We start from the raw sequence: 24,950 nt of genomic DNA, 5'->3' as shown, positions 1-24,950 counted from the left end.
GTAATATTTCTTAATTCACTGTTTAGAGGCAACAAAAATTCATTGAGTTTTGGTTTTTTGAGATAAATCTGTAATTCGGAAACAATTGCATCAAAAGTTCTTCGTCTTCTCTTTAACGATGGAGTTAAATCGGTATCGTTATCATTGCTGTGGAAATTTAGAGGACCTTCATTTACATCATTTTGATATAAAATCCCCACAGTGTCATGTAAGGTATCTTTCCCGGTGCATGTTTCTACATATCTGTCAAAGTTATCAAATGCTACACCTGTACAGTAATTTGGTAATAATACTGTGTCTTCTGGACAAATAGTTATTTTAGAACTAGAAGCATATGTTGCTTCTGTCTCTATTTCTTCTAAAACATTGTAACTGTAACAGTGCCCATATTTGTTTAAAAGATCTATTACTTTTCTACTACTTGTAATACTTTTTAATGCCATTCCGAGAGTAATATGCTTGGGTGGTTTTATACGACCTCTACTTACACGATAAATAAGATCTTGAGCCACAGAGTTTACTTTTCTAGTATTTTCAGAATTATCATTATTTGGATTCATACCAAACATTACAATTTTTAAAAAATCATATAAACTCTCAGAAATAGTACATTCTCCTACAATAAGATCATTTGCTTTTATATTATTCGGCAATCTAACTTTTTTAATACCTAAAATTCCGTTTCTTATAATAACAGCTGCTTTCTGCAGTAGTTCTTGCTCTTCCATTGCATACAATGATTCTTTAGTTACCAAATTTCCGTATTTAGGACAAATAACTCTTCTGTTGTTCATTGTGATTACGTGAATGTCGTTTATGAATGTTTTCTGCAATGTATCTAACAGATGTTGAGTTTTAAAAGTGACATCAAAACTTCCGAAAGTTTCTAGAAAATAATTACGTAATATATCAGTATACATTTCTGTTAGATATGTTAATAAATAACATTTTTTTATCTATTATTTTTTCTTGCACAAAACAACAAACTTGTGTATAAGAAATTTCATGGAAATCTCTCACTGTATGCCATTCGGTATTCCTTGTTGTTGGTCCTTGTTCTTTTTTAAAATTTATTCTGCATGTATTATGGTAAAAAATGTAGTTTATCACCAGCTTTTGATTTTAGTTCATTGATTTTATCGTTATTCTTTACGACTTCTAATTTTTCCAAAGAATTAATAAAACTTTGAGCATTGCAACTGTGCAGTGACGCTAATCGCTGATTAAGCTTTTCTTCGGGTTTTATTACAAAAAAAAAACATACGTTCTCTTGACTCGTTGAGTCGTCACTGATCGGCTCATTTTCAACAAAATCTTGAGCTGTTGATTCTGAAACATGAATAAATACAATAAATATTAATTTATCTAATTATCACAATGTCTATGTGTCCAATATAATATGTTATAAAAAAATTTTTTAAATATTCCGCTAAGATTTAAAAATTCCAAAATTTTATCTGTGAGTTTAGATAATATAAAATAATAATTATTTACCGACGGCAGGTATATTTTGAAAAAGAGTTGTGTTCTGCTGTTCGGCGTTATTTTGTGCTTGTAAATCTTGTAAAACACGCATGACGGCAGGTGTATTTTGAAAAAGAGTTGTGTTGTTGTTCGGTGTTATTATGTGCTTGTAAATCTTGTAAATCACGCATATCATCGTCTTGATCAGCAGGTGAGATTTTGGGTGACGCTAATGTAACCGTGTCTGCAAAAATATAAAAAATTGAAAGAAACTTATTTAAAAAAATGGCGGAGGTAACTTAAACGAGAAGCAACAAAGAAAATATAGATATAATAAATTAATTATTTACCGCCAGCAGTTCTATTTAGAAAAAGAGGTGTGCTCTGCTGTTCGATCTTACTTTGTTCTCGTGCTTGCAAACCACGCATAGCATCGATTGGATTAGCAGATGAGATTTCACGTAATGCAGGTGTAGCTATATCAACAATAAAAAAAATTATAAGAATTCATTCCAAAAAAGACGGAGATTAAAAGTTAAGAAGTTAAAAAGAGAGCATCACCAAAGAGAGAGAAAAAAAATTTTAAAACGAACATATAATACACTCACACAGCCACACACAGCACACACACGCACGATCGCATGCATACATACACGCATATACACACACACACACACACACAGGGTATATGTATGATGTTAACATTCCAAATAGCATTGCAATTACGTTAAATCGTTTTGAGATAATATTTGTATAAGTTAATATCAAAAAGTAATTACCCTTGCTAGTTGTAGATTCAGTAGAAAAATGTAATGTGGTTGCGTTGCTGGGGCCTTTGTTCAATTTTTTTTGTATTTTTCAATGTTGATTTTATTGCTAAAAAATTTGTAGAACATTTGGATGATAACCGTGTACACTGGATAATGTATCAGGAAGCGTAACATCACAATATTTTAATTGTAACGCTTTACGGATCTGTAATACTTCTATACACTTTTTTAGTTTGTCTTTTGTGAATAAAATAATACGGTTTTCTTTATCGTTACACCCAAAAACGCAGAATAGTTCCTGAGACATTGTTAAAAATACGTTTATTCTAACGTATACACAAGAGTACACAATTTAATATTTATTTTTTTATTCAAAATTTTCACTAGTTATACTGCATATATCTCGTAAAGCTATATACTCACTGGAAGTCTGCAAAGCTTATGACAGCTTTTGTGACCATACTCGCTTGCAGTTCGAGTATGTTTATACGTGCCTCATCTTACTTATAAACAACGCGCCTTCTAAGAACTGAATATTTTAACATTTTATTTACCTAACAGGAAATGTAAAAAATATAATTATTATATTTGTAATAATTTAATGTTATTTTTCATGTATGTTTTCTTATGTATTTATTTTTTAAAATATAAGATAAGGGCGGTCGATTTTTACATAAATCATTCATAAAATTTTTAAATAGTTTTATGCATAAGTTTATATTTACTATATAATGTTAATATTATTTTAGAAACTATAATTTTGGCGCGTCTTTTCGTTCATAAATGAATAGGTTCTACTTTAATTAAAATTATTATTGTAATTAAACTATTAAAATAAATTTTGTGGGAATTTAAAATTTAATCTTTATTTTTGAGTGTATACAATCATATCGTAAACTTTTAAATCAATATAAGCTTAAATGAATTACACAAATTGTGTGCAAAATATAGTTGTTTTACACAACTTTGTATTAAATGTGGAATGCGTTTGCGATAGTGTTAAGCATAAATAAAGACAGTAAAATTTCCGAAAATTTTTATTTGCTTACTTGAAATTAATATTGAAAATTGTTGAATAATTGTAACAAGTTAACATCTACTATAAACTTTTACGTGATTTTGATAATCAACATTTATTGATCCAAAACAGAAAAATAATTTTATAATTCCATTGCATAAAAACATCTCTGCAGTGCAGTTCAAAAGACTCTCTCTCTTATCGCTATTGCGTCCGGGTTTTGTCTTTCATCGACGTATGTGTATACATACTATGGGGCCTGGCTGAGACCTCTTGAACCTCTAGCTGCTCAGTTGCAGTGCCGCATGCAATGAAGAACAGTATCTCTACATACTCATCTTAATAATTTAACGTATTATAGTAAAAATTGGACTTATATTTGCAAAATACAATTTTAAAAGGTAAGACCGTCACATTTATTTGTCTATTTTAAATTTTTTCCTTGTCATACATTTCTAAATAAATATATAGACAAGAAATTTTTGTATGTATATTGTTAAAAATGTAGAAGTAATTTAAATGTATAGTTTTTTTTTAATTTTTAATAATTTTTATCCATCATTTCTCTGAAACTGTATATAATATTAACTTTACCTAATTATAATGCCAGTAAGCTAATCTATGTTTAAAACTTTTTTAATTTTATACTTACTTTTCTATGTGTTTAAGTGCACAATAATAGAAGAGGTAACTTTGTTTATGTCTGCGGCAAATATTCTGAAGATGAAAAATATTAATCAGATGGACAAAAAAAGCAATGGGAATGTTTCGTCTAATCGCGGGGAAATCGAGCCTCAGTAAGAAGGCCAAAATACAAGGTAGATATTTTTTCATTTCACTGTTACGTATTCATTCCATATTTTACAAAAAATAGGTAAAATTTCACTTTTTGTATGTTACACAAAATTTGTATAATATATATACAAAAAAAATTTGTATAATAATAAAATTTGTATAATATATATACAAATTTACTTACACTATATTTGTGCAAAAAAAATTACACAATATTTCTTAAACTTCGAAACTACAGAGCGGATTTTTAATCTACGTAAAATTTTCAACAGTACACACTGGGAGAAAAGTAGGGGCGCTGTCGACCTAAAACGTGTCGCGCAGCGCGCCGCGTCTCCAGATATGCTGGCTATGCTATGCAGTATGCGGGCGCTCTGCTTCACCAGTGTTGTGGTTGAACAGTCCTCTCTGTTTGGGCGCGTGACTCGCCCAAAATAGGCGCACGTATCACCCGTACAGGCGCGCGTATCACCCGTGTACCGGACGTATCGCTAAACACTAGGTTAGTGGCGCTGCTCTTCCACTTTTCTCCCAGTGCACTTGACATACAAAACATTGAGAAAAATAATTTAAAAATTTGCAAGCGTAATACAGCCTTTACGTAAGTTAGGTTAGTCTGCCGTACTCATTGCAGAGGCATAACTTTTGGCAGCCTAACACAACTCGTGAAAAGTTCGTATTACAAATTTTCAAATCGTTCTTTTAAGACACTTTGTACATTGTTAATGTATTGTTATTAGAGTAATCGTACTTACAAAATTAAAATCTTTAAAAATAATATTTTGATTTATAAATTATGAATGTCTAATATAAAAACACAAATGTGCAGATAAATAATTATCGAAAAAATCAAAAGAATAAACGTCAAATTTTGAAAATTGAAAACAAAAAGAATTATAAGATTATGTACTTTTATAACGCCTTTACAGTTATATACATAGTTTATATTAGTAAATAACAATAATTTTTTTTTTATTTTAGATAAAATGCTGCTATTAATGGTAATCGAGAGTCTTGTATATCACTTGCGTGAATGCACTTACTGGGTACGATTGCGGACGGACATCACCGAATGTAACAACCTTCTCAATGCGTGGGGTCGCTCCTTGCAAAATTAGCGAAGATGAGCCAAATGTCACTAATATTAATATACAACTTGTGACGAGACACGAGTCTCGCACATATAGGGCGACCGCGGCGAGCACGGCTTGCGCAGCGAGCGCGCGCGCGCAACGAAAGGCGAGGCCGCACGAGCGCGGAGCGCGACAATCGGCAAGCGACTCAGCGACGACGCGCCAGGTGGCGCGAGCGGCATACGCGGTGCACCGTGAACGCACCCATATATACCCGCGACGCGCGCCTTTATAAGGCGGATCGCGCGGCACGATGGGGAGTTCTACTCGAGCTGCACTCCAGGTAGCATCGTGCGCACACGTTACTACAGGGAACAGCGAGAGATAGATCTGCGCCGACGAAGTCGTTTCGTGAGCACACGTGACGACTTGGTAGACGAACCGAAACCCGAAACTCCGAATTGCCGTCGTGAGCACACGAGGCAACCCTGAACACCCGAGCGACATCGAGCCTCGTCTACGTGAGCACACGTGACGATACCCGGTGCCACCGTAAAGATCCTAACCAGCAAAGCCAGCCTTACGCCGACATCTCACGATTCGCTTTATCTCTGTGCGCACATAGGATAAAGAGAGGAACGAGACGAGCAACGAAGATTTATGAAGCCGTGCGCACACGACTCCATAAATCCGAGGGATAACCTCAAAACCCCGTTGCACTATCCCGACCGTTACTGTGCGCACACAGAGCGGTCGAGATCGTTGTTACGCGACACATTCCGATCGGTGTAGCCGTGCGCACACGACTCCACCGTACCGAATGAATTCCTAACCTCAACATCCACCACCGATCCGTCATACCGCCACCGTACCGAAACACCGTAGCCGCGAACACCGAATCATTATTGTTACGAAATCGCGTAGATATTCTTGTAAATTGTCAACCATGTTAGTTTAAACAAATTTATTTGTAAAGGCGAAATATTTTTAACAAGACGCATAATTAATTTCTGTTTCAGCCGAGATTTAACAACTGATTCCCACTTGCTATTCTTTACTTAAGAAATATATTTTATTATTACTAAGAATATAAGAACAGACTCTTTTCTTGCCCCTTTCCCCTATCCAGATCCTGGAACCGACTGACTATCCAGCCTCTTGGGGAAGTTAAACCGTCACAAACTGCTGCAAAGTGTAGAACACGATCCAGTTTACATTCAACAATGCAGCGCCCTAGTTAAACGCACCACCCGCAGCTGTGGTTGGCTGTCCCACAGCGTCGACATTTTTGAGGGAACAGCAACTTTCTATCTTGCAATAACACGTGACACGCGTAAAGACCTGCATCGTCATGGGTAGTTTGAATATGAAAAAAACATTGTAAGAAACCTAATTGTTAATACTACAAATTTTCGGTCCGTCATTATAAGCGGAGACAAAAATAAAGATGGCACTTGTGAAGGCTTAACATTTACAATGAATGATTCGGTTTACAAAAATGTAGTTGTTACTGATGTGTTAGAAATCAATTTTGCTGATCGCATAATTTCTGCCAATAGAATTAAAAAAGAAATTATCTTACCTTCCGGAACCTGTTGTCAATTGCCAGATACAAAATGCATAGACGCTGATCAAAATAGGATATATTGGGAGTATCGTCCGACACCTGTGTGTGATTACGAACAATTTGTAATTTTATTTGAAGGAAAAGGCGTTAGGGTAGGCACAAGTTATAATCCAGATGTATATTTTGCTAACTCAACTAAAGAGGTACAGTTTGGCTTTACTAAGAGTGATGAAATATCCTTATGCGGGTATACAATTTACCGCACTGAACATCCAAAATTATATATCACCGAGTATGCACCAGGTCAGGATCCACCTGCACGTAAAGATATTGCCGTAGAAGACATTGAAATAGCAGCATATTTTAACACAAAAATATCTTACTTAGCCCGGCATGTCAAAATGCAGTTTAAGTCACAGTATAAAGACATCATGATGCATCGATGTCGCCTAGAGAGAGGAATCATCACTCTCTTATGCACATTCAAAATAAGCCTGATCTTGTCGCAATGACTATTATGAAAAAGCCTGGGTATATGGCAGTTGTGCTGGGCGAATGGGCTCATATGATACCTTGTGAACAATCGGTATGTGTCGTAAGCCACGTCGATGAGTGTTACCAGGAACTGCCGGTTACTTGCCGAAATGAAAGCATCTTTCTAAAACCATATTCGCTTATTATGGCTAGAACTGGTACGCCTGTCGACTGCAATAACATTCTGCCTGCAGGTTTCAAAATTGATGGTACTTGGTATCAATTTACTCCTAGAATCAGCATAGCACATGAACCGCAAGAACTTAAGCCCATGACTACCCCAATGTGGAAGTACCATGACATACATGGTCTCATGGAGAGTGGTATATATCGTCCTATAGATCTGGAGAAGTTTAGAGACCACGTTCTCTTCCCAGCCGAGAGACCAGCTTTGCTAGAGGAAGTGGCAAGAAGGCTGTCCGACCATCCAGGATCTTCATCCTCGCGCTTTGAAAGATTAATCGATCGCTGCACCATAGAAGCCATCGCAGAGTCTAAGATTTAAAAAATATTTATTAGATTTATAAAATTAGTGGTTGACACGTTGATACGTGGATATACTCTTCAATCAGTATATGGATGGAGTATTCATATATTAGGAGCCATCTGGGCCTCTCTTACTCAAATGCTTCTTACCTTAACCAATGAAACCTCAGCCAAATCATCAAAACAGACTTCTGCAGAGGTTCCTCAAGTCGAAGTGCAACCATCAACCTCATCTAACGACAGAGAAGATCAATTAGCTGCCAGTTTAGAAGAGCAGCTTGAAAACTACCTATCAAGAATACGTGCCTACGTAGATCCAGCCATTTATATTCACTTATATTCACATACCTATGGATTAATTATGTTTATTATTATTTTCTTCATTTAATATTTTTTGTCCTGTAATATTGTTTTACATTATAACTTATAATACACTTTTTTCTGATTAAACACACATACATGTATATATACATATAATACTTACAATTTGTATAACTATATTTACTACTTTTTATAAATCATTTCAATAAATAAACAAACAAATGTATGAGTAAGATGCCATTTAATTTAATATTTTATAATCTTTGTAGAGGGCTTCTAGCCCGTTTAATTACTTAATTAATAAATAAATAAATCTAATATCAGTTATGCACAGTCCATTTCAACCAGCCATGTTCTGGATAAAGGCTAGGTTTTGTGCAATAAATGAGTAAAATAGAGTAAATGGTTTAAAATGATTATATTGAATCAACGGAAGATTACAACGTCGAATGCTTATTAGTCGCGACAATGGATCTCGGTCAAGGGGCACGAGATGACTGACTCATGTCGATCATTCTCTCGCTCGATCGCGCGCTTATCGCTAAATCGCAACGCCGAATGTGCGCTCGCCGGCGAGCGCCGAAGGAGCCCGAAGATGACCGAGCGCGTGAACTCGCACTATACTAATTATGGCATTTACTTTTAAATGTACGCGTGTGCGTACCCAAGGCGCCTCCCACGGCTTTGTCAGCGTGGCCTGCAGCCACGGGTCGTCCCGTCGGTCTCCCGCGCAGAGGTGACCTTCAGTAACGCGGAGCAAGCTCCTGGTGAGGTCGGTGACAGTCTGAGGGTGGTCAGACCACCCCCAACCGGATAGCCTGACAGCCATGGATCGCACTGCCGATCCATGCCATGCCGACTCAGCCGCGGAGGAACGCCCGCTACTTTAATTCACCGCTCTCGGTATCTTCGATCTACTTCGCGCGATTCTATCCGGAACAAGCCAGGACTTAAATTAAAACTCATTTTATTCTACTTTTAATTTTAAACTTTATATTGAGTCCCTCTTTGTTAGTTAGCTAGATGTATTCTTATCAATTCCGACTGCGCACACAGAACGGTCAAGATCGCTGTTACTCGACACATTCGGATCGGCGTAGCCGTGCGCACACGACTCCACCGTACCGAATGAATTCCTAACCTCAAAATCCGCTACTGACCCGTCATACCGACAAGTCATTGAACTCCTAATCGCACATTTCACGTATTTGCACTCAGCGCACATTCTTGGACATTAATAATAATTCAATAGCAGTATGAAATATTTGAAAAGCAAAACTTTTTTGTGTGTATATTTTATATTATACTGAATATGCAATTTTGACGAAATTGGACTTATTAAATAAATAGAAATATTGAACTCGTTTATGGAAATTGATTTTTCAACGTTTTCAATGTATTTCAATATCATTCAGGCGTTCAATGACTTGCCGTTATTAAGGGGTTCGAATGATTAAAATTTCCGCACTTTGTGCTTAAAGTACAAGTGATAACAAGTATTTAAAAGAAAAAAAGTCATACGATTGAATGAAAATTCGCTTGTAACAAGAATTTTGTCCATAAATATACCAAAAAATCCCACTGTGTAACGGTCCGATCACCTTTTTCTCTACAGAATTTTCACCATTCAAACATCATTGTACATAAATATCGTCCCATTTACCATTCTAAATTTTGCATAAAGTACAAGCCTCGAACTGCAATTCCTAATTTCGAAAATTACGATATCTTGTTTATTTACCGAGCACTGGCTTGTTAAAAAAAAATTCTCACTTCCTATAGATGATGTCCAGGTGTCAGGATGATCCTGAGGTTAATCCATTATAATTATGGTAAATTATGTATGGTGCTACCTTTACAATTTCACCAAGTTTAACCACCAAGAAACCTCGTTTATAATCATAAGTATATTATCAGCGTTAAAATTCCAGGGAGACAAAAATTTCAAGAAGTCCATAAAAATTTCCTGAAAAATCCGGAAAGTGCAATATTTTATCTCTACATTAAAATATTGCAATATTGATGCACTAAAAAAATTAAAACGGTAGGAATATTCTTAGATGTTAGGACTCATGTGACAGTTAAAAAAATTCCAATTAGTATTGAAGGAATTTGAATAAATTGAACTGAAAATGATGTTTCGGACTAAAATTTAAGCAAATTAATATTATGTAGATCTTGAATTGGTGAACTTTTTGTTATACTCTTGCATCCACTACACTTATATATGTATAGTGTAACGGGGTGTAAATTTAATCGACGATTAAAGCCCTGGACGACTGTATCGCGCTCCCTCGATGCGGCGGAGGACTCCGCTACGCCCGCGAAACACCTACGTTGCATGCAGCTATCAACGCTGCTTCTTATTTTGCTGGGTCTACGCACCGTCTGGTGCGTGCACGGCTGCTCAACTGCGTTACTTTGACTTAAGTAACGCCTGCGGAGGCGGCGGTAATCGTAGGAAGGAACAGGAATCCAAAACGAGCGCACGAGGTCAATAAATAAAGTAAAAATCACGTAAAACAATAAGTCTAGGTTATATTTGAATACCGTGTACGCGATTATCGCGAGAGGGTCGCGCGCGCCGAATCACCCTCGCACGGATGATGCACTCTCGCATTCACTCAGTCTCATGCACTGCGCGTCTCACAAACCTTCTCAATCTCGGCAATCGTCGACGACGCTCCTGATCCCGGACAGACTGCAAAACTCGAATGCTGCGCTAGACTGCTAGGCAGGGGGATCAAGATACCCGGATTCCGCGTCGCACTCACACACTGCGATTTGCTGGGCACAGCACAGTACATCGGATTATCGAACGATTCCGAATATTATAATATTATCCATAAATCATGGATTAAAATAATTTTCAAATGGTAGGTTGTTGCATTAAGTATTTTAAATTTAAAATTATACAAGCTCGTGTTATATTATTTAAGATATTTGTGTAGTTGTGTTGGTATATTTAACACAAGGTATGTCTTCTGTTCCAGTTAAGTAACTAAACTGCATGAACAAGTTGAAAAACATGACAAGGGCTAGCATATTTAGTATCAAGTTTCTGCAAAACAGTACTTTCATATAAATTCATTTTTGAAAGATTAAGATTATTGAAAATTGCAGATTTCCACACTGGTGCATCACATACACTCGAAACTTGATATATAAGTCCATGGTATGAATATATTTATGTAGTTTGGTGAATGTAATACAACCATAAAATACACTTTGGTGAAATAAGCATGCGTCACGAGGGTAAATTTAGAACAAAGTACGTCTTATGGTTCCAGTTAAGTAATCACTGAATTAAATTAGCACTGAATAAACAGTGAAATCTTTTTGCGTTAAATTTAAGTATGATTTTAAGTACAATTTAAGCTTAAATAACAAAATAATGCTAGCTGATATCAGTATTGACCATCTCAGCGCAGTTAGTTCTCGGCCATATTTGACTGCTGTCGATATCCGTAACGATTCTTTCATTACACATTGTGGTTATGAATGTGTATTTATGTATTAATGTAGAAAAACATTTTATAGTTATTTGCGATAATAAATCATGGATGAAGTAGAACAAGCGATTATGATAATTTATAGGTTAAGGTTAGCTTCTGTTGACTTGCTTCTATAAACTTCTATAATAATATATATATTGCTTACGTCTATGATAATCTATTGGTTTCAATAAATAAAAGTATGCATTAATATTGTTAGAACTTTTGACTTTCAGTTTGCAGTTCTGTTGTATTTATTGTTTAATCGGGATTTTGCTACTTGACCGCAGCCCCACTTGGACATTGCGACGACACCGTTTGGCTGCTCGTTCATCAGCCCCTTAAGATTCGGGAGTGCTGGACGCTCCCAGCTGTGCGAGCACTACTTGCCTGTGCAAGCGAGCATAACATTTGTATAAAGAATCAGAAACAGTTATTTCCTGGTAAAAAATTATAGTTTAAAAAAATATTAACAATTAAATTGTTAATAACTTTGTACCTGCTACCTTTAGCACAAAATACCTTGCAGATTCACATTCAGGGAATCAAAATACATTAAAAAAACCTAGGTGGATCCATGGACATCAAAGGCTCACGGCCACCTATATACTGCCCCAGGACTGTCTCACCTCCCATTTTCAGAGCAAGGGACAGAGTGCAAGTGTCAAAGGATTTTGACCAGCTTCTTCCTACGGATCAACACCACAATGTGTTTCTTTTTTGTACAAATTTTATGTTCTGGTTAGCAGCAAATATCAATATAGAAATTTTTATAAAAGCTAATTACAAAATTATAAAATCCAAGCTAGCAGATGTGAATTGGGTTGGTCTATTCTAGAAATTATATTAAATTCAAAAAACTTACAGATAAGTATATTATCTATAGTTATGTATAAAGAGTATATTGAGTTGGTAGAATATAATATTGAAGTGAATCCAAGGTATTTTTGGTATTTTGTTAAAAGTGCGAAAAAAGATAGTGACGTAGTTAACACTGTTTATAATAATGCTTTTGCTAATACAAACTGTGGCGTTGCCAATCAATTTTCTGATTTCTTTGGATCGACCAACTTGTCTTCCACAACGTCATTTGTTCCTTTAAATAACAAGGTCTTTCAGCATATTTTTTCAAATGGTGTAATCCCTACTGAAAAAAGGCAGATGACTATCAACTGATTATTAGATGATAATCAGCTGATAATCTACTGATAATCATGCCAAAACGTCAGCTGATTATCAGGTGATATAACCTTAGTGGCAAAAAAAATGTGATAAATTGTAATAAAACATAAAAAAATGTAAGAAAATGTAAGAAACTTTACCTTTTTGTTGGATTTCAGACCTGTTTTCTCATACGTTTTTGTACACTTTCTTACATTTTCAGATTTGTTAAATATTTTTTTACATTTTTTTACATTTTATTACATTTTATTACATATGTTATTTTACCACCTAATATGGTCAATATATTTTTTTAATTATTAATTTTATAATATAATGTAACAATGCATAAGAAATTGTAAGAAATATTAAAAGAATGTGAGCAGAAGTAAGAAAATAAAAAAGTCGCCATTTTCTTATATAATATTACGCTTACAGACAATTTTTTACATTTTGTTATACTTTTTTATGTATTGTTACATTTGTCATTTCAAAGAAGAGACTGCCATGAAATCCTGGATCAATGGATTTGTAATAAATTATAACAAAACGTAGCAAAATATAATAAAATGCAGCAAACTATAATCAAACGTAAAAAAGGTCAGAAATCCAACAAAATGGTACGATTTTTACATTTTCTTATATTTTATTACACTTTATTACATTTTTTATTTTCACTAGGGCAGCTTAATATTTTTATAAAAGCTGATAGTTATAAATATGTGTTTACATGAGATAAAATGTTAATCATAATCAGCTGATTATCGGGTGACAATCATCAAACAATTTGTGACATTGAATATTTGTACTCTAAGTTATTTAGAATTATTATAATTCATAAAATTCACATAATGTGGAACTAATTAGTTGTTACCATCTGGATGATAACACCACAAGTCTGGCTGTGAGCTCAAAAATTTTTATTTTACAAGATTAAAAATTTTTTTGTCATTAACATTTTATCTCATATAAACACATATTTATAACTATCAGCATTAATAAAATATTAAGCTGATATCACCTGATAATCAGCTGATGTTTTGGCATGATTATCAGTAAATTATCAGCTGATGGTCATCTGCCTTTTTCAGTTGGAATACCACCTCAAGTAAACCATTATTAAATTTATCTGTTACTTCTCTTGCAACTGGTTATATCCCCCAAGCATATGGAAAAATCCTTTGTTAACTGTATCTTTAAAGAGGGTGATATAAATGGCATTTCAAATTACAGACCGATTTCAATTATAAGTTGCATTCCCAAGTTTTGGATGCATTAGTGGCGTCAAAATTAAACAATTTTCTTATCAATATTTTTATTATTGAGTACCCTGTTAAAAATAATCAATAGAGATCGATGCAATTATTAATTGAATTCTAAGCTACATCTGAATCCCATTTTTGTATAAGAACTTTATTAAAATCGATAGAATTGATAGGAATCGATAAAATTCTATACAAAAAAGGATTAGAAAAGTTATTAGAAACTAATGTTCAGTATTTACCATCAACTTTAATTTTGGTTTTCCGTATTAAACTCTATGGATTTCTGTTGATTCTAATCAATTTTAATCAACTCAGAAAAAAAAGGATTCAGAATTAGCATAAAATTTGTTGATAATTTAATCAATCAATATTGACTTTTTTAACAGGACAACACCGATATATGATGGATGATCAAATTGACACATCTTGAATAATTCAAACAAATATGATGCTAATTTAAGACTTTGTAGAGCACTGTTAGATGACCATGAAATATGAGCATCTGGTGTTCATGCACCAATCCACCAACTCCTTAAAGAGTTACACAAGCATCTTATCTTAGTCCAAAAAATTATAAAAATCAATAGCTTTTTGTTTTTACATAATCAGTTATCAAGAATTAACTAAAATTCAGTCCTTTTTTAATTGCCAAAGATAATAAATCTATAAAACTTGGTAATCTAAAAATTTTTATTCTGAATATTTCTTTCTTTATAAGTAAAACGTCATTCATTTTAAAGTCAAAATCAGTTTTAGCGACTCATTGTATCATCACATTACAGTAGTCTATCCGCACGAAAATTCACGTATTTTCACGTAATTACATGACTTTTGGAATCGCTTTTCTAAGCAAAAAGCTCACGCATATAAATTTTCTGGGCAAGCTTCAGACACATCAATTTTTCAGAATACTTAAAAGCTCTGATACGTAAAAACTTAAAAACGTATATACATAAAATCTTCAACTACATAACAAAAATAATTTTAAATTAAAGCTTTTTGGTTCAACTAAAAACGTAATTACAAGTAAAAACGTAATTTTAAGTAAAATGTGCCAAAATCAAAGGTGATAACTACTGCATGAATTATTATTTTTTAAATCAACATAAAGATTGGAAGTTGGTAGATACTTTTTATCCATAGCTAAGATGATCTACTAAGATTTATTATTTTTACTTGTGTAGATAGAGAGTAATTATTGCTTTAGCACAATGGTAGTTGTGCGGACACTTTTACACATACACCGTGACTTATGTTTATATATTTTACTTAAGCAAATGTGATATTAGTTCGATTAGGTGTAATACAACTTCGAAGACCAAAATTCTAAATCAGCATTCACTTCAGACTTTCTTTGGTACAAGGCAACGAAAAGCACTGTTGAATGTACTTGAAACATGCAGCTTTCCTACAACATGTATGACACTTATACTTTTTTTTATGTTTCACTGTATATATTATACAATTTAGTGATTTTTAAAACACAATGTATTTATAAAAGTGTCCGCACAACTACCATTGTGCTAAAGCAATAAACACTCTTTGTCCACACAAGTCAAAATGATAAATCTTAGTAGATCTTAGCTATAGATTTTAGCTACAAAGTATCTACCTATTTTCAATCTTCATGTTGATTTAAAAAATATAAATTCATGCGTCAGTTATCACCTTTGATTTTGGCATATTTTACTTAAAATAACGTTTTTACTTGTACTTACGTTTTTTTTACTTGTAATTACGTTTTTACGCATCAGAGCTTTTACGTGCTCCGGAAAATTTACGTATCTGAAGCTTTACGTGCGTGAGCTTTTCGCTTGGAGAAGCGATTCCAAAAACCACGTAGTTACGTGAATTTTCGTGCGAATAGACACAGCGTATTCTTATACCACAAAATTTTGTTATCTCATATATATTAAATATTAAAAATTAAATAATGTAGTTTAATACTGTAAATTTTGTAAACTCACATTATCTATTACTACTGGTTGATTAACAATCATATCATATGGCTCCATTCTTAAGAACTTTAACAGTTAAATCTTTGTGATCTGGAAATGAGAAGTGAACTATTTTCTTTTTCTTTTCAAATTGGTTAAGGAGTTCAAATCGTGTACTTATTGACAATCAACAATTTTTTCGTTTAGCCTAAAGAGGTTAGACTAGTTAGAGTGCAAGTACAGGAGGAAAAACAGGATAGGAATAATAGGATTTTTCGTCTGCTAGCTACAAGGATGGTCACCGGTAGTGTAGAAAACGCACCCAGTGGCTAACTTCAGAACGCACCGACTTAAACAGCAGAAAGCTGTAGTCTGTTGCGTGATAGTCGGGTTAGGCATGTAAACAACATGTAAAAATGAATAGTACATTACTATACTAGTGGCATAAGTCGTACTTTACGACGCGGCGTGTATAAGCGCCCGAGCGTAGTGAGTGCGCTTATGAATAACGACTTACGACACTTGTATCGTACATTATTTTATAGCACTATCTTTATAATTATATTTAATATTTATGTATCATTTTTCTTTTTTTTATATTTAGGACTTATTTATTATATTTTACGGAACAATTTATAAATACACACTCGTACTGCCTAATCTTACACGCACCGTTACATTAATGCACGTATTACATGCATTTATAATAAATTATTTATGTAATAACTTGAATGGTCTTATATACTAACCATCACAGATTCTTACCACTTGCAAGTAATAAAATCCGGACGCCCCATGGCGACGAGTCATTGTTAATCGTTTCTTAGTATTATTGAATCGTTTTGCATAATCGCAATGGATCTTTATTTTTGGTATAACATTTGATTGTATCTAAACGATTTCAATCTGTTGCAATGCTCTTTATATTGTCTGAAATTCGCTGGAGCATGATGAAATGTTATCGTTTTTAATCTAGATTAATTTAATGGTTCTTAACATATAATATTAGTAGACGATTTTAATACTTTTTAATTGTTTATTGTTCAATAGAATAAAAATGTTGTGGAAATGATAAATGTGAAAAACTTTGAGTAATTGTGTTGGAATGTAAAATAATGTGGAAATTAAAAATTTTACATTTAAATTTGGAGCATCACTAACATGAAACCTGTCATAATTTTTACAAATTTTCATGATTTTTCAAAATGCTTCACATTTTTATAAATTTATATTGGCAACCCAGAAAAGTGTTCTTTTTATAGTAATATTTGTGCACAGTATTTCATGTTTTCTCACAATCGGGCATATAATATCTTCGCTCCCTACGAAAACTAGCACGTTTCGCGTCCTTGCCGGGAAGACTAGCACATTTCACGAAAACACTAGTGGTTCCGGAGCTTTATGCTTAAACAATAGATGATATTTATGAACGCCAAAGTAGTATATAGTAATATTCACATGCAAAGAGTCAGTTAGTACAAAAATTATTAAATCATCATAAGTATTTCTCATTTCTCATTTCATTTTTTAAGAGCATTAATTTGAGCCGTAAAAATATTGCGATTGAAATCGATGAACAAAAAATTAACCGATTCCGAGTCTATATCTTAATCCTGCGTTTTATATTTGAAAGCGATTATATTCAGGCTACTGCGTGTGTAATATATTGATAGCATTTAAATCGATTTAAAACGATAAAATAATATCGATTAAACCGGATTAGAATACATATAATTATTAGGATATTCACTAATCGATTCAATGCTTATTGAAATCGGAACCAATGTATCTGTGCTCACTAGAAAAACGGATTTAATGATTTTTTATATCTAAAATAACATTTGATATTATTCAATAGTACTGTATTCAACTATGCAATCGTTTTTACTGATGTGTATATCATGGTGTTAATCGATTTAAATTGATATGAATTTTTTTTAATCATGTGACGTTTAATTAAGTCAATCGATTTTAATTAACTTTCTATTCAAATCGATTGTAGTTAATAAATCTATTCTGTCTTCTACAGTATTTGACCTTTCTTATACAGGGTGACCCAATTTAAACGGGCACCGCTCATAACTCGTCAGGGACAGCCACAATCGAAAAAATGGTAGAGACCAAAGTTGTAGGATATCGAAGGGGCAACCCGATGGTGACCTTGGATTTGACCTTGAACGCGTTTTTCAAGGTCATTTGAAGGTCAACTTTGGATGTTTAAATAGGAACCCCATTCTTTTATTGCGGGAATGGAAAGAGCGGTAAATTTTACGTTCAGAATGGTATGTTCGGTTGCGGCACTGAAGGTCATCTCAATGTCCTGCAGCCAGAATGAAACCCCGCCTACGTAATTCCTCTAGCAACGCCAAATTAAAAAAAAGTGGTAGAGACCAAAGTTGTTGTATAGGGGGGGGGGAGAATTGTGACCTCGAATTTGAGCCAGTCCTACAAGGTCATTTCAAGGTCAAATCCAAGGTCACCATCGGGTTGTCCCCTCGATATCCTACAACTTTGGTCTCTACCAATTTTTTTAATTTGGCGTTGCTAGAGGAATTACGTAGGCGGGGTTTCATTCTGGCTGCATGACCTTGCGATGACCTTCAGTGCCGCAACCGAACATACCATTCTGAACGTAAAATTTACCGCTCTTTCCATTCCCGCAATAAAAGAATGGGGTTCCTATTTAAACATCCAAAGTTGACCTTCAAATGACCTTGAAAAACGCGTTCAAGGTCAAATCCAAGGTCACCATCGGGTTGCCCCTTCGATATCCTACAACTTTGGTCTCTACCATTTTTTCGATTGTGGCTGTCCCTGACGAGTTATGAGCGGTGCCCGTTTAAATTGGGTCACCCTGTATAGTAACGGAGAAGAAATCTTGTCACTTGCAATTATGAACATTTGAAGCGACACCAAGCGGTTATATTAAGAAACATAGGGTCGATTAAAATCGACTAGTTTCGCATTGAATTTAATCGATTCTAATCGAAATATAAAGGTTTTTTTTCATGAGGGATTTTACAAAACTTTGATCATTAATGTCAGTTAAAATGTTATCAAAATTATTTGTAAAATTAAACTAATTTATCATCGACTAATAAGTTGATTTATATTTATTAAAAGAATCCCAATTAAACTGCATTAAAATAATCATCGCATAAAAGTCGATAAAAATATCTTCATTTTGATATTTAGATTGCGATTAAGACCGATTCACATCGATAATTTAAAAAGTCTATTAAATCAATCTAGTATTTTTAGCAGAGATTCTTTTTTTGATTATTTTAATCGATTGAAGGATAATTGAATCCAACCGTAAAAAAGTATCGAGATCGATTGAATATTATATAAACGAATTATCTTATGGATTAATTCAAATTTATTGATAAAATCAAGTAGAGTTGGAGAAATGCTTAATGCACCATGATAGGAGCCGTGCGAGGCTCCCCGTGTGTGAGACTCTCCTGGCGCGGCACAACGCCAGGCATACTCACTAAAACTCCACCTCTCGTAGGGCCGCGAAACCCCCCCTCCCTCCCCCGGTAACAACTTTCCCATTCCTTCGGGGGGTCGCCTGTCCTAAGCTGTGCTAGCCGTCAACTAGTCTTGTAAACAACCGTCATTGTTTTTCGCGCGGAGAACCGTCTCCACGTACGCCGTTATCTCGTCCCAGTTCTGCTTGCTGTCAAGCATCGTTTCGACTACAGTCTCGGGCGTGAACGCCCCTATCGTCAGCTCCAGTGCTCTACGCTTTTCAGCTCAGTGAGATCAGTCAAAAAACGTGTGTCTCACGTCGTCCCGTTCGTCACCGCAGTACAAACACCCCGGTGTTGCCACCCTGTTCATCGCGAACAGATAGCTCCTAAAGTATCCGTGGCCGGAGAAAAACTCGGTAAGGTAAAAGTTGACCTCCCCCCCCATTTCCTGTCCACCCACGGGCCCACATCTTTTATAAGGGTCCTTCTATCTAGCCTTTGGACAATCGGTCCACCTAGTCTGCCAATTGCGCATTGTTTTTTCTCTTTCTTCCGCGGCAATCGAGGTACTATTCGACGCTAAACGAGCCTCGTAGATCCGCTTGCGTTCAATCGCAAGAAGATATACGGGGATTACCCCCGCGATTACCATCGATGCCTCGGCCGCGACCGTCCAGTAGGAGCATGCTATTCTAAGGGCCTCCCTTCGCTGTACCGCCATAATCTTTTTCCGATATTTATTCATAGTCATGGCGTCGGCCCACACCTCTGCTCCATATAACAGGATAGAGCTAGTGGTCGCCATGAGTAGCCGCCTAACTGTTGGCCTAGGCCCACGGACGTTAGCCATGAGTCGGCTAAGTTGCACTATTCTAGTCGTGGCTTTTTTACAGACGCGATCTAGGTGCTCCCCGTAGTTCAACTTCGTGTCTAGAGTTATTCCTAGATACTTGGCTGATGGTTTCGTCGTTATAGTCTCGCTGCCTACCTTCATGGGTATGATGGTCGGTATCCGCTTTCCTGTCAATAGGATAATTTCGGACTTATCAAGTGCTAAAGTCAATCCGTGGTTCGCCATCCACCATAGCACTCTGCTCATGATCGCGTTTAACTTCGCTTGCGCGATGCCCACATTCCGTGCTGTTATAACCGCGGTCACGTCGTCGGCGTATCCAACGAGCATCACGTCCCCTGGCATTTCGAGTTTCAGAAGCCCATCGTACAAGATACCCCAGAAGTCTGGCCCCAAGATCAAACCCTGCGCAACTCCTGCAGTTATGGGGCTTCTTCTGCGCCCTTCTTTCGTGTCATACTCGATAACCCGGTTCCTCAGATAATCTTCCGTAAGACGCATAATGTATCGCGGCATACCGAATGATTCTAAGGCAGCAAGTATGTCGGTCCATCTTGCTGAGTTGAACGCATTTTTTACGTCTAACGTTACCAGAATCACGACGGGCACCCAAATGGCTGCGTTTTTTTCGCCGTTTGACACCCAAAAGGGTGGGTCTAGGTTCTTGTATTGTTCGCTGATCAATAGGACATCCACTTTCTGCTCCCTCACGTGTTGAGTTAGCAGATCAAGTGCGAGCCTACTTCTGTGCAGGTTTCCTTGGAGTATCCTTGCCATTATCTTTGGATCTTGCTTGCGTTTAGGGCCGTCCGGAAGACTGCGCACGCTCCGGTGCCTAGAGTGTGCATCGTCCTATCCTCAGGCGTCTTGTCGTCTTTGCAAAGGAAACACATTATCTGTTGGGTCGGCACATTGCATGCCATGAACAAATCATACTAGAAAAATGATTATTATTTTTATTATTCGTAATAAAGTACCATTCGAACAGATTTATATATACTGATCAAATAACAATTAAATGATATTGCAAGAATAGTATTCGTTTTAGTTATTAAAGTCTATTAAACTATATTCAGAGCTATTCATAAAACTAGTATTGGGATCGATAAACTATTTAGTGATAAATAGTGATTTTCAAATCGATTATAATAGATTGATAAAATAACATTTAAATGATATAACAAAAATAGTAATTGTTTTGGTTATTAAAGTCGATTAAAATATATTCAAAGCTATTCATAAAACTAGTATTAGGATTGATAGACGATTTAGTAATGATTAGAGGTTTTAAAATCGATTATTATAATAAACATCGAATATTAACATAAACATCGATAAAAATATATTAAATTTAATACTTATTTTTCGTATTAAAACCGATTCCTGAATGAAAATAAAAGGTGTACATTTTTGTTTAATTTCAATACACATTTGTAAATTTGTGTATGTTCGCGTACGTTCGCGTACGTTTACGTACGGTTTATTTACGTTTCGAACGTTTTTTACAGCATTATACAAAAATGTTCGAGAACGTACGCGAACGTACGTAAACATACGCAAACGTACGAAAATGTAGTATACCAAAAATAATAATATTGATTGCGTATCCGCTCCCAGGTGGCGTCCGGTTTTTCATTCTGGCAAGCGCTAAGTTTTTTGCTGGTTGGTATATAAGACCGATAACGTTACTACAAACTAATTTAATTATAGCGGTATGTTTTGTCGCGTCCCCAGGCCTTTGATGATCAAAATAATTGGTGAGAGCAAACACCTAGGAAATTCAACTTGAATTAATTTCGAGCTTGAGGACAAGGATTCTTGATTGATTTTTTACTATCAAGAATCGATTATTGTCTAGGAAAAGCAGTAAACTTTAAGAACAGAAAAAATATAAAGGAGAAAAACATCTTTATGAATTGCATTTTGAAAATACCATTATTATTTACTACAAAGTCTAAAATGATTCCCTTTTTTTGAAAAGCACAAATATCCCTACATCGAAGAAAATACCGAAAAGAGTAGTCGTAATTAGGTTCTTACCAAATTAGATTGCATATACATAACCTTGAAACAATTTAATAATATTAAGGGGGCACACTACCTTTGAAATTAAAATAAAAAATTTTCATTAAAAATTTATAAATACTTATATAAATGTACCAAATTTTTATTACTATTCTTAGACATTATTACCTTTATTTTGATGGTTTTAGACCTTCTATATACCTCTATAATACCTACGTATAGTAGGGAGTCCATAATTCACTTACCGTAAGATTCCAAAGGAACGTAATGGCCCAAATGAGCTCAAACTCTAGGATATTGTTTAAAAGTACAAAGGTTATGGTATGAATGAGGGGATTTGGTTTAAATTTCATAGAAAAAAAGTTACATGATAGTTATGTTAAAATTAATCAAAAATTGATAAAAAAATCATTAATATGCTTATAAAACTTTTTCTATGAAATTTAAACCAAATCCCCTCATTCATACCATAACCTTTGTACTTTTAAACAATATCCTGGATATGTGGAATCCTGTCTTTGTTTACGATAGAAATTGTTTAGTTAAAGAACCTGTGGAGTTCTGTCGTTTGACTTAACGAATCGAATATGTGAATCTAAAATACCACCGCGAATGTCTATACCTTTAGATACTAATGAGTTCGTGCGTGATGAATGTCTTGTCGCCTCGGACCCGTACTCGTGCTTGAGATGCGTCTCGATTCAGGAGCTGGCTTCGTATTTCGTCGCGTGCCGGGAACCAACTAACTCGCGCGCGTTCGCTCCTCAAAAAAAAGCCCGAGCACGCCAGCCCGCTTCTTCTCCCCTCTCTTAACTGTATACAGTTTGGAGGATTTCGTCTGCGAACTGGAGCTCTGTATAAAGTGGCGCCATCTTAACCCTACTCTCTTACTTATCCATTCTACACGGTATGAAATAAAGGTTGTCTTACAAGTGTGTGATGAAGTTTTGTGTAAATAATTTGTAAAAATTTAGTTGTGAAATATTTATTTTATTCGTACGTTTTCGTACATACGTTTCTGTATAATGCTGTAAAAAATGTTCGAATCGTAACCCAATTGTACGTAAACGTACGTGAACGTACGCGAACGTACATAAATTTACAATAGCGTACTAAAATGTAACAAAATTCTACGGTGAATTGCCTTATAGTACCAGCAAATTTTTCCACTCGGGTTATAATTAAAAACGATTTAAGTCGATACGAATTTAATCGACCAAATTTGGCTGGTCGATTAAATGTATTTAAAACGTTTAAATTCGATTACATTTTAATCGATTTCAATCAATTTCAATCGAATTTAATCGCATATTTTTAGCAGGACTGTGCGTGATCTGAAATGTACTACTCTTCGTAGGGAGCGATGATGTATTATCTCACATTTACAAAATATTATTAAATTTAAAGACTAAGATGTACAGTTTTAATGCACTCAAATTTTTGAGAGTGGAGTAAGGGGTATCACACGTAAAAAGGAATAGCAAGGAATAGCAGCTGAAAGCCAATCAGAAGCAATCTTTAAACGGACTTGTTCCTTATTGAGGTGGTGGGGAGAGAACATGATAATGCAACTTCCATCTAGGAGTTCTAGATCGCCAATCAGTGAGTCTAGTAAGAACGCTCTGTAGTTTTTGGCATTTAAGTATAAGAATGCTTTTAAACGGTGTCGGTGTTTCGGGTCAGCCATGATTGGTGTAATTCGGATTTATCAACTAACAATCACAAAGAATTAAAGTTTATCACTTTCAATGCATTTTAAGTAGTTAAATATGATTTCAATGATTTGCCCCTGTTAAAGATAAATACATATTTTTTGTATGTATCTTTAGTACGTACTAAAAACATGTAATTTGCCTGGTAATACGTATTAAAAATATGTACTGATTTGGGACTGACTATTTTAAATATATTAAACATAAATTTAAGTATTTGATGTGGCCATAAATGGTGTTATTATCCTTATGGTACTTCCATTTATGGCCACATCAAATACTTATATTTATATTTAATATATTTAAAATAGTCAGTCCCAAATCAGTACATATTTTTAATACGTATTACCAGGCAAATTACATGTTTTTAGTACGTACTAAAGATACATACAAAAAATATGTATTTATTTTTAACAGGGGCATTAAATACGATCAAAAACGATAGAATTATGTAATATTTGCGATTTTAATACTGTATATTAAAAAGGATTAAAATGATTTCATTTATATGCTATTAGAAACAATTTCATTTGGCTCATCATTAATTACGATTAACTAACAAACACTCAAATATAATTAAAATTTATTACTTTTAGCTATAATATAGTCTTTTAAAAACGATACGATTACTTTGGATTAAACCTGACATTGCCGCATTATTTTCAGCGATTTCAAGGACATTAAAATAGATTAAAATAGATTAAATGGAATTGTTAGTGATAATGCGGATCGAAAACGATTAAAATTAATGCTAAAAATAAACATTAATTGCTACACGATTAAAATTTTTATTTTTTAACAATTAAACAAAAATTTGTTTAAATTAAATTATTGAAAAACAAAAATATTGAAGCTTACAGCTAGAGTTTTTATGTTATCATCCTGATGGTAACACTAGTACTGGCCCTCATTATTTGAAATTTATAAATTTTACTTATTTTAAACAACTTATAATAAAAATATTAAAGGTTGCAAATTTTGAATGATTATCACCTGATT

General features: G+C 34.6%; 2 protein-coding genes across 8 annotated transcripts in view; both read right to left on the bottom strand.

The window, feature by feature from the left end:
• LOC100114531 (actin-related protein 1) overlaps positions 1–16,146 on the bottom strand; it is a 256,774-nt gene extending 240,628 nt beyond the window's left edge. For 2 of the 7 annotated variants that reach the window (XR_004345109.1, XM_031928244.2), the window contains exon 1: positions 15,916–16,144. Coding sequence is in view for 2 of the 7 variants with exons in the window: in XM_031928244.2 (XP_031784104.1) it covers positions 15,916–15,963 (48 nt within the window). In the remaining 5 variants the exon portion in view is untranslated. Of the gene's footprint in view, positions 1–15,915 lie in introns of all 7 variants that reach the window. The other 5 variants (XM_031928389.2, XM_031928351.2, XM_032601236.1 and 2 more) reach the window with 4 other exon arrangements.
• Positions 497–2,782, bottom strand: LOC103315708. Its single transcript, XM_008205926.3, has 4 exons — positions 2,244–2,782; positions 1,815–1,940; positions 1,495–1,708; positions 497–1,329 (listed from the first exon to the last, which is right to left on the bottom strand). Exons 3-4 carry the CDS (start codon positions 1,658–1,660, stop codon positions 1,085–1,087), a joined length of 411 nt encoding a protein of 136 aa, XP_008204148.3. The 5' UTR covers positions 1,661–1,708; positions 1,815–1,940; positions 2,244–2,782; the 3' UTR covers positions 497–1,084.
• Positions 16,147–24,950: the final 8,804 nt, after the last annotated feature.

The sequence above is a fragment of the Nasonia vitripennis genome, assembly GCF_009193385.2.
Source record: "Nasonia vitripennis strain AsymCx chromosome 1 unlocalized genomic scaffold, Nvit_psr_1.1 chr1_random0003, whole genome shotgun sequence".
In the NCBI taxonomy this organism is placed as follows: domain Eukaryota; kingdom Metazoa; phylum Arthropoda; class Insecta; order Hymenoptera; family Pteromalidae; genus Nasonia; species Nasonia vitripennis.
The sequence above is the reverse complement of the archived record's forward strand: the minus strand, read 5'-3'. Positions and strand labels throughout refer to the sequence as shown.